The sequence below is a fragment of the Triturus cristatus genome, chromosome 3_1, assembly GCF_964204655.1.
Source record: "Triturus cristatus chromosome 3_1, aTriCri1.1, whole genome shotgun sequence".
Classification (NCBI taxonomy): domain Eukaryota; kingdom Metazoa; phylum Chordata; class Amphibia; order Caudata; family Salamandridae; genus Triturus; species Triturus cristatus.
The window spans coordinates 922,084,822-922,104,625 of NC_140583.1; the positions used below are offsets into that span (position 1 = coordinate 922,084,822).

At 44.9% G+C, this 19,804-nt stretch overlaps 1 protein-coding gene across 1 annotated transcript in view; it reads left to right on the forward strand.

The window, feature by feature from the left end:
* The window catches only part of CCDC148 (coiled-coil domain containing 148), an 871,149-nt gene that overhangs the window by 465,609 nt on the left and 385,736 nt on the right, over positions 1-19,804 (forward strand). Inside the window, exons 7-8 of the mRNA XM_085645511.1 lie at positions 106-201; positions 297-478. Coding sequence (XP_085501637.1) covers positions 106-201; positions 297-478 — 278 coding nt within the window. The remainder of the gene's footprint in view (positions 1-105; positions 202-296; positions 479-19,804) is intronic.

Genomic DNA, 19,804 nt, shown 5'->3' on the forward strand with positions numbered 1-19,804 from the left:
ATACATTTTATTTCAAATATATATTTTAATACCTATTGTTGATCTAAATGCAACAATAGTTTGTACTTAAATGACATGTTAAAAAATTGTGCTTTGTTAAATTAGGTTAACATTGTGAAGAAGCAACAAAGGGCAATTATCGAACGACTTAATCTTGAACGACTCATTATAGAAGAGGAACTAAGAGAATGCAAGTCTACGGTAAAACCAATAAAGGAATTATATTTGGAAACCTAATACCTTTCAAATTAAACTAAGCCTTTTCTCTAAAATACCTGATTTCTATTTCTCTACAGACAGTGCTGCTTTCTTCTGAAGAGAATACTGACCTATTTCAAGAAGTTCCAAATGTTTTACATAGTTTAGATTGCCCATATTCCGAATTGAAGGCTTCAGTTCTTAGAGAATTCCACAATATCACGGAGGAGTATACATCCAGAGTTCAAGAAATTGATAATCAGTTGGCTGCCATAGAGAGGTAATAAACATTGATTGACTTTCATTATTCTCGACTTGTCTTCATACGAAAAGGAACTGTGCTTTATTAGACAATGATGGATTTTATTTATTCATTAATGATCCATATGTGTCCCTGGAGCAGATGGCCCACTAGTAGATGGCAACAGGTGAAACAAACACCGACAATGTCAATAACGTTTGTCCATCTTTGATTTTCTATGTAATGTTGTAGTACATCTTCTTGTCACCTGGGCTTGAGGTCTGAACTTCCAGGATGCCCAGAGATCATTTGTGCAGCTTCCCACATGGGTTAGTACTGTACGTACAACATACACTCCAGCCACTATGCATATCCCTACTCTCGTAATGGGAACCCCAGTGCCTGAAACTAGCCGGCAGTGACTGGGAATGCGAGACTGGTACCCACATGTGGCATTCCTCACATAAGAAGACACAAGTTGAGAGATGCGTGAGGCCGAGGGAAGAGGAATTACAGGTAGTAAGAAGAGGAAGGGGGAAGGATTCAGGGAAAGTAAAAGGAGAATCAAGCATAGGCAAGGAGAAGAGTAATGTAAAAAGACTTTGCAGAAGGGAAAGATGTAGGGGTGAGAGAGCGAGAATAGAAAGAGAGGGAGACAAGTTATTCTGCTAAGGAGAAATATTGCTGGAATATTTCATTAGTTCAGCTTCACAACTGCCTGTAAAACCTTCCTATCCAAAATATTGAAAATATATGTGTTGTTCAATACACCAGTTAGCAAAAGAAGATATTATTATTTTTCAAGTATGTGTTAGGTGCCTGCTATGCATTTGGGCCCGTATCATGTTTTTCAATGTTTGTGGCAACATTGCTAATTTCGAGGTTCATTCTCTGGTAGCCCCTCAACAGAGTTGTGGCTAAGTGCCCAATCTAGGTGGGTGAAAGTTGTTCAGCTGCCTCACGGGCTGCCTGTCAGCAACTCTCTCTCCATTACTGTTTAAGGACTATTCCTTACTTGGTGAAGGGAGAAGCGTGGTTTGGGGTGCCCTCGGCATCCCGGTTACTAAGATTCTATCAAAACGAGAGTGCTCGCCTATAAATATATATAAATATATATTTATTTATTGATTAATTGATGATTGTAAATGTAAGGTTTAAAGAGATACGTGTAGTGTCTGGTTTGTGCTTAACACCCAATAACCAGACTTTCCCTTGGACATCACTTTTATCACCGATCGATGAGGTAAGTTCTGCCTGAGACAATCATGCCTCACTTTATGCTGAATTTAAGGATTAAATTTACAAAGGTTTATGCAGGGTCTGTGACAAGATGTAAAGTATTCAAACTAGGTCACAAGTGAAGAATGTAATTTCTAGACAAAAGAACTTATGAGAATAATAATAAAAATGTATTTGTTTTAAAACAACTGTGGTTACAAACTGAGCATTAATATCCCAGCTGCTGTAAAATGGGGTAAACTACCTAGCAGATTTTTAGATCAGAGTTCTAAATTACAAGTTTGTTATAGGGAATTATGAAAGGCGATTGGGAAAAAACCCAATTCTGGACAGTGGAGCACAGCCCAGGAGTGGATTTGGAGGGAATCTAGCTAGCATTGTTGTGTTTCCTCTTTACAGTAGGAACTGCGCATTCGTGGACAGGACAGCAGGCAGGAACGTTTGGATGGTGCCAGACTTATTCCGAGCACCCCTCAGGGTATAATGTTCCATAGACCAGCTAGCTCACAGTGCCACCGTAAACCCCCCTAAACCTAAACAGGGAGCAAATAGTTCTAGAAACCACTGACATAACAACCCTGATCCCTCAGAAATCGTGGTGATAAATCTAGAACCCTTTTGCTCAGTCACTCGTGCTCTCGTTTCCTCAGAGAAATATAAAACAAATACTCAGGGGGATATTTTCAATGTTTATTGACCCAATGTGATTCTTGTACTAAATAAATGTGCTACGATGATCAATAGACAGAAGGAAATGAAAGTTATTGGAAGTAACAGGACAGTGAACAAACAAAAAAGTCCACCATCGTGCTGAGACAATGTTTATATGCTGGCATATAAAACAATAAAACAAGCTGGTGTACTCCTACTATGAATTCTCTAATATAAGTATGTGTGTGTTTGGACAAGAATCCCCGTACTGGATTTCCAACCCCATTACCTGAAGGGAAAGAATGTAGGACACTGTCTTGGTCACAAGCCGGACACTCCTCTCAAGGATATCAGCAGGCTGCTGGGCCGGACTGTCAGCATGTAGGGACCTCGCTATGACAGCAGAAGTGCTCCTCTGCTAACACACGAAAACTGATGTTTATCTATAGCAAAAAGGCTTCCTTGCCTTGGGCCGAGATCTCGATCAGGTTGCCACTGTTTGCGTGTTATAGATAGCTATGTCGCTATATGTACAAAAACAATAAGCACATTTGCACAATTTATGTATAAACCTTGTACATGGTGTCAAGGTAGCATTATAGTGTTCTTGCGAAGTTGATTCTGTAAGCAAGGTTAGTTTTCCAAGAAACAAATCCAAGCTGTCATGAATGCAAATGTGTGTCAAAAGTCGATGTGCAAAAGTGAGGAAACGTGTATGTGTAAAACAGCAACTTTTCCTTCCAGGCCTAACTGAGACACATGACAGCATTCTCTCTGTTTCCTTGTGGGTGTTAGGAAAAATGTCTACCAGCAATAGCATGCACACGGTGGTGTGCCAAAATCCGTATGCACTCTCATCCAGAGTACAGCGATCATAAACATAAAAACTAGGTATTTTTCCTAAGACTTGAAGAAGACTTCTTACAGATATGAAAGATTAGTCACAATGTTTTTGTTGACAGCTCAAGGGATGTGTTTATCCTATTTCTGGTAACTTTTTATCTTCTTTAAAGATCGCATGATCTTCCTTTGAACAGGTCAAATAACTCTAAGAGGTTTCAAAGTTTATGATCCGTAGTGTGAGGATTGTGATATATTATATGGTATGGTTTTGTGACCTCACCATGTAATTCACTCTCAAAGCCATCTTGGGTCCAGTGATTGTCATTTGTAAAACCTCTTGCTCAACCCTGGGTAACTGAGGCTTCAAGCAGCAAGGCTTAAACAAAGGATCTACTGTAAAACATTCATACACACCATCAACAGAATAAAAAAGTCACACAACACGAAAGAAATCCAACAACAATTAAAAAAAATAGATTATATTTTTACATTTTTAGACACCAGATGAGCAAAATCCACCGGAGGCTTCCGAAGATATATATTTTTAGGTAAAACGTAATGCTCAGCTTTTTATGTCCAAAGCACAAACAAGTTTAGAAACTTTTGAAAATTTTTAAAGAGTTGTATTTGAATACTCCGGCCCAGACTGGGGGACCAATTCCAACAGGGTGAAGGTTGAGGGGGCAATAAGGAGTAGTTGGACAGTTACCTGGTCACCAAAACGGTCTCAAGACCAATTCAACACGTTATCCAAGGACTGCCATAGACTTCAATGGAGTGGTCCTGATGCTGAGGATGCTGAAAGATTCTTTAGGTACTGTGTGGTTGTCGGGGTTCTTGCTGGGGTTATTTCTCGATCCAGTGATGAGATTATGCAACTTTGGCCACAGCGGTCGATGGCCATCGACATCCTCTTTAAGCCACTGTTAGTACAGTCACAACAAGCTTACTGGTCTCCAGTCAGAGCAGGTCCAGCTGGATCCTTAGGTAAGAGCTAGTGTCCGTCTTGAGTGACCAATCTGCACTCTTACTACTCTTCTGGGTCTTCTGGACTCAGGTACATATTTTGAGCACCCAGGAGTGGTCTTCTTGGCTACACGTTGACGGTTTGTGGCGATTCAGCAAAACAGGCTACTAACTAGCCAGAACGGGCTACTTCAGCTTTCATGGCCCTGGTGCTTCAACAGTAAGTCAGCCGCCTGACTCTTGGAGTTCCCCTTTTCTGTTTAGGACTAAGGAGTATCTTCTCCACATTAGGCACAGTCCTGTCTTTGCTAGCCCAAGGAGCAGCAATTGCAGTCCAGTGGTTGGTGCAGCCTCTTATTAGGTCTTGGGGTCAGCAGGGCATTTACAATCCTGTGCAATCCTCTTTCTAGTCCAGATGTGATCCGAGGGTCAGGGTGCCTTATTTATACCCAGAAAGGCCTGGAGGGATGAAGCAATCACTGGCCAAAGGGTCACCGGGTTCCTTACCTCCTTATGATGACTTCTGGCTATGTGTGGCATTTTAGCAATCCTAGAGTGCACTAGTCTGCCCACACCCAAGATGTCTGCACCCTTCTCTTGGTGTAGGGATCTTGGTAGTCCACCCTAGATGTGTGCCTACCTGTTGGCTACACGCCCACAGAAAAGTCGGTTTGGCAACTTGTTTCCCCTTTCTGTGCCTGTCGCAAGCCAATCTACCTGAACAAAGGTGCAGTCCCTCTCGAGTGTGGTTGCCATTTTCCCATCAATGGCAGCCTCCCCTGCATTTTGGGCCAACACCCTATGTAGCTTCCTGCGAGTGGTGGGTAGCACCTCCCTGTGCAGCATGCCTCTATTGTTTCTGTACTTTAGAGTTGTTTACACTCCTCCTTAGGAGGGCAGAAGGCTGTCTGGTGGCCAGCAGCTATGAATGGGTACTAGAGAAACTGGGTGGCAAATTGACATTAAATTTACCTTGGGCATCAAGTTGGGTTTAATGCCACAAATAATTTGATACCTTCAAGTACCAATTTTAGTGGTCCGATTCAGAAGTTATCAGGGCTGAGGTGTCAGCCTGTAACTCTGTACTGGCCAACCGGGCTGCTAGTCTTTACACAGTAAAGACTGCAGTTTGGGTGTTTTACTTACGGGACATAATAAAGGATATGTCTCACTTAATAATATACAACTTCCTGCTTAGGGCGATCTAGGCATTCCTTAGGGGAGACTTTTATATATATATTGTTAAGGGAAGTGTGGGCTTTTCCATTGGTTTACAAAGCAAAGTTGAATGAGCAGTTTTAAGATCAGTTTTAAACTGCTCTTCTAGTCTATAGTGGCAGCTGGGAGCCATGTTGCACATTGTCACACTCATGGTGGCACAATCAGTGCTGCAGCCCTGGCTAAAACCTTAACTTACTGGGCCTGGGCACCTTTGGTACCATACACTAGGGAGTTATAAGTGAGTTAACTTATGTCAAGTAGGGGTTGCCAATGTGACATACATTTTGTTAAGGATTATAACAGTGGTACTGTGGTCTGGTTAGCAGGCCTCTGTGCACTCTCAGTGTCAAAAAACCAATAGCATCAGTCCAAACCTTTGGGGGTGATCATGCAAAAAGAGCATTACACAAAGTTGTCAGATCGACAGCAGAATTTAAGTTTCTGATTGGTGTGGAAGCCTAACCTTTAAGGTTTCTGATAAGAATGCTGCTGAAATGGATCTGCCTTCATAATACATTCCTCTGAAGTGATGGTTTCATATCACTGACTTCCTAGCAGAGGGTTTGAGAGCTTGCATGGTAAATTGGTTACCGTTCTGTTCTTGTCCACCTTCTCATGCCTCAGACATTTAGCTCAACTAGCTATTAGTTCAACTAGCCTATGAGCTAGTTGAACTAATTGGTTACCCGACTAAGTGACTGAAACTTCCAACCACACAGCATATATTTGCAAGGAGGTTCTTCCTCATATTGGTTGAAACGAGGGTCTTCTCTGCGTATTCCCTGCAAATAAAAATAGCAGTTACTGCATTTTGCCCAGCAATAGTATCTGAAGTACAAATCTAAGTCATTTCATGGCGCTGCCTTGAAATTAGGTCCTGATAAAATTTCCAGATCCAGTTGACTATCAGCCACCTATCAAAGAAAACACCTAGGTTGTTAGGACCCATAAAACATTTTTAATTCAATCAAAGTTCTCAGAGTCTTTATCTTGTATCATATCACCTCTCTGAAAATCAAGCTCTACTACTGGCTGTAAACAGCAATAGGATTAAACCAAACTTCAAGACAAGAATGTACGCCTTACTCGATACAATTCATAACCTAGAGGTGATGTACAATAGATCAGCGTCACAGCCATCTTTGGCCTGCAAACAATTCATGGCTTCTTACTATCTATACTCTCTGAAAGGTCACAACCTCCAACCCTCTAGTCATGTGCTTTCATGTGATTTCCGCCCTCCCTCCCACTTGGCCATAAATGGCGACCGTGCAGCGCAGGTGAGTGTGACCTGACCTCAGGACACCCCCGCGCCGCACGGCCACCAGCTGTAGCGTGTGCGTCCCCTCGCTACTGTCCTCAGCCTCGCTGAGCCCGCCCCGTCGACCCCGCCCCCCGCCGTCACATTTTGCGTGTGGTTTTTTCATTTTGTGCTGCCTGTATCGTTTTGCCCTTCTGTTCTGTGCCCTTGATTTTTCCTTTTTTGTGCCTGCATTGTATTAGCGCCGCTCTCTGTGCCCCCCCACCCGCTTCCCGCTCCCCGCTTCCCGCCGCCTGCGTGCGGCCACGCCCCCTTACCTTCTGTGCCCTCCCCGCTCCCACCTCCCAGCTGCTCCGCCCTCCCTCCCACTTCGCCATAAATGGCGACCGTGCATACGCGCAGCGTTGACGCGCAGCGGGCGCGCCGATTGTGCGCCGAAGGTGCGCCAAAGGTAAGCCCGTCTGCACCTGGCCCGCGCCCAGCGCCAGGACCCCAGGCCCCCGCAGTCCCCCGTCCACCCGCCGGACGTACGATGCCGCCACCCTCAACGCACTCAACGCCGGCCGAGTCCCGGGCTGCTACCAAGCCACCCCGAGACGCACCCACGGACCCTTCTGCTGCACCGCCTGCAAGTTCACCTGCATCCGGACCTGCACCACTCCAGCAGCGCCCAAGACCTCGACGAGCAACAGCAGCAGCCACCTGAGATGCATCCTGCTCAACACCCGCTCCGTCCACAGACACGCCATCGAGATCTGGAACCTGCTCGACACCACAGCCCCAGACGTCGCCTTCTTCACGGAAACCTGGATGAACGCCTCCTCCGCACCTGACATCGCCATCGCCATCCCAGACGGCTACAAGATCATCCGAAGGGACCGCATCAACCACACCGGAGGAGGCATCGCCATCGTCCACAGGCACACCATCCGCATCACGACCAACACCGATGACACCGTCGCTAACGCCGAGCACCTGCACTTCCAAGTCCACATCAACCCCAAGACCACCCTCAGAGGCACCCTCATCTACAGACCCCCTGGACAACGCACACAATTCAGCGAAGACATCGCCGACTTCATCAGCCCACACGCCCTCTGCTCCGCTGACTACATCCTCCTCGGGGACCTCAACTTCCACCTGGTGAACAACAACGACCGCAACACCACCACCCTGCTGGACAACCTCGCCAACCTGGGACTCAAGCAGCTGGTGACCACCCCCACCCACTACGCCGGACACACACTCGACCCCGTCTTCTCATCCAGCAAGGACATCGCCTTCAGCCACGCCACCGGACTCCACTGGACGGACCACAGCTGCGTCCACTTCAGCTTCGCAAGGACCACGATCCACCACCACCAGCAACAGGCTGCACGCAGGAATTGGAACAAGATCACAGCCGACCAGCTCGCTTCCTCCCTGAGCACGAACCCCCCCACCAGCACCACGAACCCTAGCCAGGCGGCCACCAACCTCACGAAGTGGATCAGCGACTGCGCAAACGAGCTCGCCCCCCTGAGGACCCCGCCCAGCAGACCCGGCAGCAAGAAAGCCCCATGGTTCACCGACGAACTCAAGAGCTCCAAGAGGAACTGCCGAGCCCACAAGAGAACCTGGCACAGAGACCCAACACCGGACAACATGACTGCCCTCAAGCTCGCCACCCGGAAACACCACCAACTCATCCGCGCCACCAAGAAAACTGCATTCAAGGAACGACTGGACAACAACGCACACAACAGTAAAGAACTCTTCAACATCGTCAAAGAGCTCTCCAACCCCAACGCCGGAAACAACGACATCACCCCTTCGCAAGACCTCTGCAACTCCCTCGCCTCCTACTTCCACAACAAGATCGCGGACATACACAACAGCTTCAGCACTCAACCGACGAGCACCACGACCGAACCACCACCCCCCACCACCACCCTCCGCTCCTGGACACCGATCAGCACCGAAGACACCGTCCGCACGATGAACTCCATCCACTCCGGATCTCCAACCGACCCCTGCCCTCACCACGTCCTCAACAAGGCCGACGCTATCATCGCACCCCACCTGCGGGACATCATCAACACCTCCTTCGACACCGCTACCTTCCCGGAGAGCTGGAAACACGCCGAACTCAGCGCTCTACTCAAGAAGCCATCGGCTGACCCCGCCGACCTCAAGAACTACCGCCCCATCTCGCTGCTCCCGTTTCCTGCAAAAGTCATCGAGAAGACCGTCAGCAAGCAGCTGGCCGCCTTCCTCGAGACGAATGGCTCCCTCGACCCCTCGCAGTCTGGCTTCCGGGCCAACCACAGCACCGAGACCGCCCTGATCGCAGTCACCGATGACATCCGAGCGCTGCTCGACAACGGAGAAACAGCGGCCCTCATCCTCCTCGACCTCTCCGCGGCCTTCGACACTGTCTGCCACCGCACCCTAGTACAACGCCTCAGCAACGTCGGAGTCCGAGAGAAGGCACTGGAGTGGATCATCTCCTTCCTCGCTGGAAGGACACAGAGAGTCCGCCTCCCCCCGTTCAGATCCGAAACCACCGAAGTCATCTGCGGCGTCCCTCAAGGCTCCTCACTCAGTCCAACCCTCTTCAACATCTACATGAGCCCTCTCGCAGACATCGCACGCCAGCACAACCTCAACATCATCTCCTACGCCGACGACACCCAGCTGATCCTCTCCCTTACCAACGATCCCGCCACCGCCAGAGCCAACCTTCACGAAGGGATGAAAGAGGTAGCCAAATGGATGAAGAACAGCCGCCTGAAACTGAACTCGGACAAGACGGAAGTCCTCATCCTGGGATCCTCACCCTCCGCCTGGGACGACTCCTGGTGGCCCCCCGCCCTAGGCAGCGCACCCAAACCAACAGACCACGCACGCAACCTGGGCTTCATCCTGGACTCCTCCCTCTCCATGACCAGACAAGTCAACGCCGTCTCCTCATCGTGCTTCAATATCCTGCGCATGCTACGTAAGATCTTCCGGTGGATCCCCACCGAGACCAGGAAGACGGTCACCTAGGCCCTCGTCACCAGCCGTCTGGACTACGGCAACACCCTCTACGCCGGAACCACCGCCAAACTCCAGAAGAGACTCCAGTGGATCCAGAACGCCTCAGCATGACTCATCCTGGACATCCCCCGTCGCAGCCACATCTCCGGACACCTGAGAGATCTGCATTGGCTCCCGGTCAACAAGAGAATCACCTTCCGTCTCCTCACCCACGCACACAAAGCCCTACACAGCCAAGGCCCAGGATACCTCAACGGCCGCCTCAACTTCTACGCTCCCAAACGCCAGCTCCATTCGACCAGCCACGCCCTCGCCGCCGTCCCCCGCATCCGCAGAGCCACCACAGGGGGGCGGTCCTTCTCCTACCTCGCCGCCAAGACATGGAACTCCCTCCCCACCCACCTCCGCTTGACCCAGGACCACCTCGCCTTCAGGAGGCAACTCAAGACCTGGCTGTTCGAGCAGTAGCGGATCCCCCCCCCCCCCCCCAGCGCCTTGAGACCCTCTGGGTAAGTAGTGCGCTATATAAATACGATGATTGATTGATTTCGAAAAAGGGATAGCCTAATCTCCCATCCTTTGGTCCTACAAACCCACTAACATTAGGGAGATTGGGTTCCAAATGAACAATAGAATTTTGTGAGGCCAGGGGATATACTATCAAAGGAATGTGCTGTGCTGGTTTGGGTATGATCGCTCTTGAAAAGATGTTGCCATGTGCAGGCTAGGGAGATGTACCCAGCTGAAAGCAAGAAAATGATTTCTCCTTCAATTGTTGTAACTGACAGGATGTGATCAGAAAAATGCACAGCACAGGCATGGAGCACTGTTTCACACACCGTTCCATGTTTGTGTGGGATTGCCATTGACCCTTGAGGGGCCAACAAAAAGCCTTACCAAGATGTTTGATGAATGACTGAAAACACTCCTCTGCAACCAGCCTAGTGGGAGGCTTGAAGAGTTTCCTCAGGAATCTAAAGCATAGTACAGCGGCATCTCCACTGTTAAGGCGGAGGAGCATCGCCCCACTACTCTCAGCAGTGAAAAGAGGAAAAATAAAATGATAATAAAACAGGTTATTATAAATTAGCCTAGAGTGGGGTGAGACCGGGCCATTTTAATGATAGCAGCTTCAGTAGGGGAGGAGTGGACGGCACTGCTGCAAGTGAGTTTGTCGGTCTGGCTGGTCCTCTTAGGACGGCCAAACCGACATGCGCACTTAGATCTTTGCACCCGAACAGTGCTGTACAGCCAGGTGGAGAACAGGCATAAGCTCCCAGGGACTGACTGAGCATTAAACTCAGACCAATCCTTGTGCTTCTCTCATGGTGGGTGTTACCAGCATGAGAGCAGCGTCTGAATTGGTATAAGGGAGTCTGGGAGCTTGTGCCTGGACTTCGGGAGTCGAGAGGAGCAGAAGAGCACCGAGGCGGCAGCCGGCAGGTAAGTAATATTTATTTATTTTTCTCATTTTGTCTTCCCCGCTCTCCCCTTATCTGCCCACTACTTTTATTTCATAGCAGCCACCACTGCATGTTGACCGAGTTCTGGAATACAGGAATTCGCCTGACCCATTTGCGCCCTTCCCCCACCTAGACACACATGCGTCTCGAATCTCAGTTTAAAATACTGGAATGGTTAAAAGGAGGCTCTTGAAACTATGCTTAACCCATATTTTGCCCTAAAAAACAGGCTCAACCACATCTAGTTGTAACTGACGAACCAAGTGGGAACGGTAGATGTGTACTGCAATTATTGACTTTTCACTGAAATGATTGACTTGTCACTGGAGTAACTTGAATGAGCACACCCACCTTCCATACATCAAATCTTATCCGCAATCGTACGTCATGGAATGATCCTTGGCTCCCTGTCAAGTGATAGATGAGGGCGGGGGTGCAGTCTGTTATGCTAGAGGTGAGTGTGATACTAAAGGCTGGCGCACAATTGTTTTTCTAGAGAGGATCGGGCAATAGCGTAAGCACATTGCAGTTCAATGCATTAATAATATAAGTACTGATTGAAAATAAGTACTGTGTGCTTTTCCCATATATTGGTGGCTTACGCCTATTTGCCCTATTCGTATAACTTATGCTCTGCTTACAATACACAGGTGTAGTTATATTGAAAAATTATTTTCGCTTTGAATTTCTTTGTTCCATGTTGCATTTTTTCTTTTGGATTTCCCTTATACAAAGAAGTATTTGATTAGGAGATTACTCGCAAATTTTATGATCACAATATTAAACCGGAAGAGAGAGCGGACTGTGGTCATGTTCAAAAGTGTTTCTTTACTGGCATGCTGGAAAACATGCTGAGCAACCTGCCAGCAAAAGTACCTAAGAGTTATGAAAAAAGGCGGGCGCAGGCAATTGGGGAGACACAGTGCTTAATTTGAGCTGGTGCTTTCCGGTGCTCGGCACCGGGCACCTAATTGTCAACACCATACTTAGAACAGTCTACCACATGGCGCTGCTCATCTAATTTAGAGATACGCAGAACAACGGTAGTTTAGGAATACAATATACAGCCTGCCTCCCCAGCCATTCTTTAGCTCTGGGGACCTGGAATAATCTGAACTGTCGCATTTTACATGCGAGAGAGACGGTTAGTAGTTGTTTTGGCAGCGATGACAAGGGCGATGGGTGGTGCAGGCTGCAGTGGCCTCCCGATCAGAGCCATGGCACTTAATACTTTACAAATTAAGCACTGGGGAGACTTGTTTTCTAAAGGCGTAGACTGTGAAAAATGTAGTCGGGTAAAAGGCCAGAGTGGGAGGCCTGTAATTACTCACCTGCATTCAAAGGTATACCCAATACTGTTCATAACGGGTTTTCTTAAGAAGCCAACATTATGTGAAATAAATCGACCATCAAATACTAATTCCACAAAGTCTAATAAAAAAATAATTAATAATTTCCCCAAATATATACAAACTTGAGTGGTAGATCTTAAACCTCTTCTCAACCTCTATAGCGCACTTGATGGCCGCTTCTAGGCGTTAATCGAGCTACGAAGAACATATACTCACAGGCGGTTGATCTGTCACTTGCACAAGACCTTCATTGTCTCCCTGAAACTGTCAGGAGGCAGGATTTGTTGCGCAGTTTACTGTCAATAAAAGCGCGCTCACTTCTCTACACAGCCTACAGCCCCGTCGCCCTGTCTGACGAGACGGGCTCTTTTTCCATCACAAACTGTTGCTTCAGGGAACAAACAATAGATACAACGTCAATAAATAGCAGACTGTAGAAAAGGGAGCCGTGCTCGAGAATATATAATACACCTGTGCCTGTACCCCCGGGCACTGAATTATGCACAGACCTTTTCCTTCATTTACTCCTAAGGTGGCTTTAACTGACTGACGCTGGTGATGTAGCGTGGTCTCAATGTGAACTTGGTTGTGTTTTTTATTATGGCGATAGAAAGAGAGAGAGATGCAATTCTGTGCTGCAACTTAATCACAAAAAACTATTAAACATTCTGTTCTTTTAAAACCATTCTGTAGAAAGAGTTTATTTAGCCTCCTCATGGGCACGTTAAGGTAATGAATATGGCGCTCCATCACATCAGCAGTGAAGTAATGAAAAAATATAAATTTACTCTTATGCATTGGCTTGGGAGTTGTTGCAGAAATTCTGCTTTTGACTTGTAAAGTCGCCTGGTGGCTGCAAAACATCTTGTTCTTGTGTTATTGATGGGCAAAGATGGAAGTAAATGTGATGACATTTGTGGTTTTAAGGCGCTGAATTATTTATAGACGTTTAGAATGAGTGAGTGGCAGGAAAGAATTCATAGAGGACAAATGTACATATTTGTTTTATTTTTTGCCACAAACACCCACAGACCCCTTTGGGTTTGTTTTCTTCCGTACATACATGTTTGAGTTGATGTTATCATTTTAATACTCTTTGAAAGGAGGATAGATTTTGCTTTCGTCATTCACGGGGCTTTGTCTGAATTGAGCACTACGTTTAGATTTTGATGGTGTTGTAGTTTATGGCGGTAGTTTAAAAAAAAAAGCATTTTGATGGCGCCATTTTAGTCTTACAATGATTTGACTACTTCCAAGTTTAAAGGAACATCACATTTAATGGAGAAGTAATGCATGTAGAGTGGCAGGGCGGGTCAGGGCGTGGCAGGGGGAAAGCCGACAAACGACGGAATAGGTGTTATTTATTTATTCATTTATTTAATTATATCTATTCCATCGTCTGTCGGCTAACCCCTTTCCCACCCCGCCACGTACCTGCCCTGCCCCGTCCCGCCCCATCGCGCTTATCTGTGCCAGCCGCCACTGCAATCTATCTCCTGTCAATTGTTTTTCTGTCTTGAAAATACTTCTAAGTTGACTTTCGAAGTCCAGAAGTCAAAACATATAAACCAGGTGTAATTTTAGCACTCAAGAGGTGGAAAATAAAACCGTTTGGTAGATATCAATCAATCAATCCATCAATTTGTAGAGCGCGCTACTCACCCGTGAGGGTCTCAAGGCGCTGGGGTGGGGGGAGCAGGGAGCAGCAACTGATCGAACAGCCAGGTCTTGAGGAGTCTCCTGAAGGTCAGCAGGTCCTGGGTTTGTCGTGGGAGGGTGGGGAGGGTGTTCCATGTCTTAGCGGCGAGGTGGGAGGAAGGAAGGAAACATTTGATTGGCACTGCTTAATAGCCTTTGTGCATTTAATTTGCATTTAATTAACATCAAAACAAAACCGTCCCTTTCCAATAGTACAAGAATGATGTATTATCTTTTGTTTTGAATGCATGTACACCAACATTTTATTCTATTGTTTGGCAACATTACATAGCAATAAAGCCTATTTTGTACAAAAAAGCAAGGCCAACTATAGTGTAAAAATAGTGTTTTGTCAGTGGCAAAAAATGTGTCTGTTAGCTCTCAAGTGTTAGTACTATTTATAGCTAGCCATAACATTAAGGCAACTAGTTGCTTGTGAAACGCAGAGATAAAATTGAGAAATTAGCAAAAACATTATGTAAATTACTGTGTGTATGTGTTTCTTAAAACTTTTCGGTTAGAGACCTCATGAAGGAACCTGGGTGAAATATTCCATAGCTTGTTCCTTTGACTAACTTTCTTGTACCTCAGTTAGTCACTTTGCATCATTTGGCGATGGAAAAAATAAATGCCACAGCTGCATCTATATGGCAGGACAACTGGATTCAGTGGTGGCTGTCAACAACGGAAAGTGGTGGGCGGGCAAATGGGTGAATAAGGTGCCATGCCTACTCAGGGAAAATTAAAACTTGGCATACATTCAATAAACACTAACTAAATTGCCGACAGGCATTACATTATCGTTTTTAATTTAAACTAACTTTACAACATTAATGTAATGCATGTGGGCAATTTGGTTTACATAAAAAAAAGTAAAATGAAAAATATGCACTTACCTTGCTGCACGTCCAGTGGTCCTGGTATTCTCATCCAGTCGTCCAGCGCAGGCCCCAGCCAACTCCCCTAACCAGTCCAGTCACTGCTCTCCTTCTATTAACCAGCATGAGAAAAGCGCCAGGATTGGTTGGATCAGGCTGTCTTAGCTCTCCCAAAGGAACTGGAGGCCTGTGCTTGCTCTCCACCCAGCTGTCTACAGCTTGGGTTGGAGAGGTTTAAAGTGCACATGTCTGGCTGGCCGTCGCAAGACAGCCGTCCAAAGTTACATGCGTACTTTAAAGTTAAATGTAAATGTAAATGTATGTGTCTTGTAAAGCACACTGCTGCCCTGAGGCGTCGTGGCGCTGTAGACCGCTGGGGAACCCATCCTGGCTATCCCTGTGAGATGGTCCCTCCTGGGTATCTCCAAGGTGAAACCAGGCATCCCCGGCGAATGTGTGGGGCCGTTGTGGAGATGAGGCAAGCTAATGCCCAGAGTTGCCGAGTGTGTTCCTGGTTAGAGTAGGTACCGAGGCGAGAATTATCAAGTCCGTTTTGACCCTGGTCCACGACCCTGCCGCGTCGGGAATTGAACCCTGGTCCCTGACCGATTCTCTGCTTGCGGATCTGCCGCCTCTAACCAGTGAGCCACACCTCTCCAAGTTAAGTGTCCCCCACTCCTCCCTGCTGCATCCATTGAGCAACAATGGCCCCATCCTGACACTCGGCTCAGGAACGGAGAAGTAAAAAATTAAATAGTATCAAATTAACTTTATTACCATTTTATTTTTCATCTCTGCCGCATTTTATTTAGTGAGTCAACTCTCCTCTGCCCCAATGGAGGAGCTGCAGCTGACTGGATTGATAGGCAGACCAGCCAGACCTTCAAACTGGGACCGATGGCTAGAGGATTTTGAGTGTAAGTAACCCTTACAGTTCAGAAAGAATGTCCGTAACTGCTTTGGATTACTGAATTTGCAAATGGTGCCAATTCATACTTTCTTGCCAGTACCAGTGAGCTATGGAACTGCATCGCTGCCTTTTTAACTTTGGGATTTAGACTAACATAGACAACATGATGAATCAGATTTCACTCTGAAAATAGGAACTTTTGGATCTAATGAAACACAGCTTCCGAAAAAAGTACTGTTTTTTTAAAGATGGCTTTCCTCTTAAGATTACTGATGTTCCACCATAGTACAGTAATAGGACTATGCACGTCCTTGCATTCCATGGTTCACTACACATTGCCTGACTTTCTTGAAACCATGTTAATGAGAGGTGCTTTCAAAGAAATACTGTCTTCATTTTTATCAATATTTTTATCTATGTGGGCAGATTACCTTATATTTCAGCTATGCTCTGAATCATTTTATTTTGAATCATAGTCTGTAACAATTCCCATTTTGCATACATTTCTCTATGTTTGCATTACTGCCTGTATTCGGAATTGAGGCATTTCTGGTGAAATTTCGTCAAATATATTGATTATGATGTTTTGCTGCCATTCCTCACCAGTTGTTTTTCACCCCTTATCAAGTACTGCATAATTTCTTGTTGGGCAATTATGATCGAGATAAATAATTATTTTTCCTACATGCAATTGAGATTTAGGTTTTCATCCTGGACTGGTAGGCTAATTAGGTCTACTGTCAACAGACTCTCATTCAGAAAAGAGGAAAAGGTTAGGCGCCTATTGATTTCTTTGCAATATACATCCAGATGTTGCTATTCAAGCAGCACATGTAAAATATTTCCACTTATGCTATTGTATCCAGTACATTTGCCCATGATTTTCAATGTGTGTTTAGAAACCTTTACAGGTGTTTTGTGCATTTGATACATTTTGAATGCAGATTATTTGCAGCTGTGTATTACATACTGCCTCGTTCACATATTTCTGACATTTTGTCCAATTTTCAGATGTAGTTTCCCTTTGCTGCTCTGTTTGTTAATTAACGTTAATTAAACCATGCCTTTTATTTTCTTTTAATAACATTTAGAACTGTCATACATATGTTGTATAGTGTAATAATTTTTCTATAATCCTTCTTGCTTCTTTGTTAATTTTAGTCTGTGTGAAAAAAGACTCAGTTTTTAGATATTGATATTTATTAATGTTGCTTTGCTGTGATCATTCCATAACATGTTCACAATCCCAGTGTTGTATTTACCAGCTTCTGGTTTTCTCTGTTTTTTACAAAGGTTGTTCACCTAAAAATTCTTCTGTTAGCAAGGCACTCCCCATATTGATCTATAGTGCGTTAAATTTATCTTAGTTTTGATTTTGATCATAGCCTGTACCTAAACTGTTCTTTAAAGTAATTCCACCTCTTATTTTTCAGGTGTATGAATTTATTCAATTAACTTCAAGGATCTTTTGTCTACTAATGCTATAGATGTTTGTCAGATGTTATCGCCTGTCATTAATGTTCCAATTATTCTCATGGCAGTTGCTGGATATTTACTAAAGTACTGTTGTCCCATCCTCCCTCTGCTTTTTCTCTAATCGGTTTTTCATATACCTTCTTGTAGACTTTTTATTTCAAAGACATCTTGAAATTGATGTTTTTAACTTCTTGAAATATTTATGCAAAATCTGTTCATTACTGATTGCATTATGAACAGTGTTTTCATGGGTATTTACTTTGTGATCTAATTAGTCTGCAATAATAGAATGTGGGGCAGATTGCTAAGCATTTCTATGTCTACTGTAATTTATTCTCTTAATTAAGTGTGTACATGTTTTCTACATTTTGATCAATCCAACCCTCCAGATGTTTTACCTTGGATTGTGTTAGCACTCTCATCATTTCAAATTCGCAATTAAGTCACACAATCTCACCTTCTGTCTTATTTAAAATATGTAATGGCATTTTTGAGAAAGTCTGAATAATTTATTCTAAAATTCTATAAATTGGACTGCTTGGCTATTGCAACAGTTTAACATGGACATTTTGATTGATCAGATTTTTCTGCAAATAGGAACCATAATGCTTCTTACAACAAAAAACCTTAACAGGGATCTTTGTCCCTGTCAATTATGACCTTGAACATTTAGGATCAGGATTCAAGTTGTTGGTGTTGAAGATTTCTGAATTTTCCTTGCCATGGATCAATAACTAGTGTTATCAGCACTAGTCTTCATTTAGGGATGTTCAATGCAGACCTTGCTTGGTGGATTTCTTATTCTCCCTGAAATACTGCAATTTGGGCCATGCTGTTGCCTTTCTCTCACAGCTTGAGCCTATATTTCACTGGGACCTAGGAAAACTAGAGCTGGAGGCTATTCAACATAATGGACCTGACTCACAAAATAGTGAAAAAGGTATGTGAAGAGGTTTATATCTCCACTTGAGCGTACTTTAACTTTTTTTAATTCACCAAACTGTTATGTTATGTTATTTTTATGATGTCTTATGATATGTTATGTTACATGGATTTGAAGAGCACACTAATCACCGAGAGGTATTCAGGTTCTTGGGCAGGTGTGTAGGTGTGTGGTCTCCAAGGTGCTTATACGAAGAGTCAGATCTTCAGCTTCTTGCAGAACCAAAAAGTGAAGAGGAGGCTCTAATGTGTTGTGGGAGATCTTTCCATTTCTTGGGTGTGATTACTTTCCATTAGGATGCATGGAAAATAGCACCAGATGCAGGTTACAAGGCGCACTAATGATGTACTTCCCTGGCTCCCGTTTAACCAATGAGTAATTGTACCTAGCGTTCATTTATGCACTGGGAAAATGCAGCCCATTGCACAAATGTACACTTTTTTCAACTTGGGAAACATTTTTCACCTTGGAAAACCCCCTAACCGTATATTCCCTTCAAGTTTAGATTCGATTCTTTTCCCTTCCCAATTGAGGAGGGAATACATTCAGACCTCTGCTAGAGTAGAAATCTGACAGCTTTTTGACAGGGAAAAGGTCATATATTCCACACCCTTTCCTCAATACTGTGTAATTCTATGCACTCCAGGTGGAGAGTGGTAAACCATTTTTGCCTGTTAGGTATTCACCGAAGGATTCCTGACAGACAAAATGGATTACTACCCTCCACCAGGAGTGCATAGAAATGAAGATGTTTTTAGCCCTAAACATACATTTTTCCCGACAAACATATTGTTGTAGAAAACAAGATTTCTTCAGATTCTTGTCCTTTTTGAGTTTCTAGGTCAATTTATCAGCGGTTAAATTTGCATCAGATTATAGTTCCCTCTCTTTCAGATTTTTCTTTATTCTAATATGACTTTACTTACACGTAAACAAAATTTTACTCCTCAAGGGACATATTTGGCTCCAAATCATTATCTGCCAATTCCTTAATTTGCATAAGACTGAGTTTTGGGGGTAAGCTCTAAGGATGATAATTATGTACTGATTTTTTTTATCAGTGTGGTTTACTGTTTTGGCAGACTTTGTGCATAACATCAGATATTCAATGTCTGTTATGTGGATTGTTATGTAGATTTGTACAGTGCATCTAATCACCTGTGAGGGTATCCAGGCATTGGAGCAGGTGTTTAGGCATCAGACTAAGGTGTTGAGTGTCCGGCCCCACAGAGCTAGTCAAATAGCCAGGCCTTCAGCTTCTTGCAGAATTCAAGAAGTGAGGAGGAGGAGGAGGACTTGATGTGTTGTGTGAGGTCATTCCAGGTCTTGGGTGCCATGTAGGTGATTGCTTGACCTCCAGTTCTGCTTTTGCGGATTTAGGGTGTGTGTGTGCGAGTGAAAGTCTGCTGGAATAGTGCAAATGCAGGTGGTTGCTGAGGTACA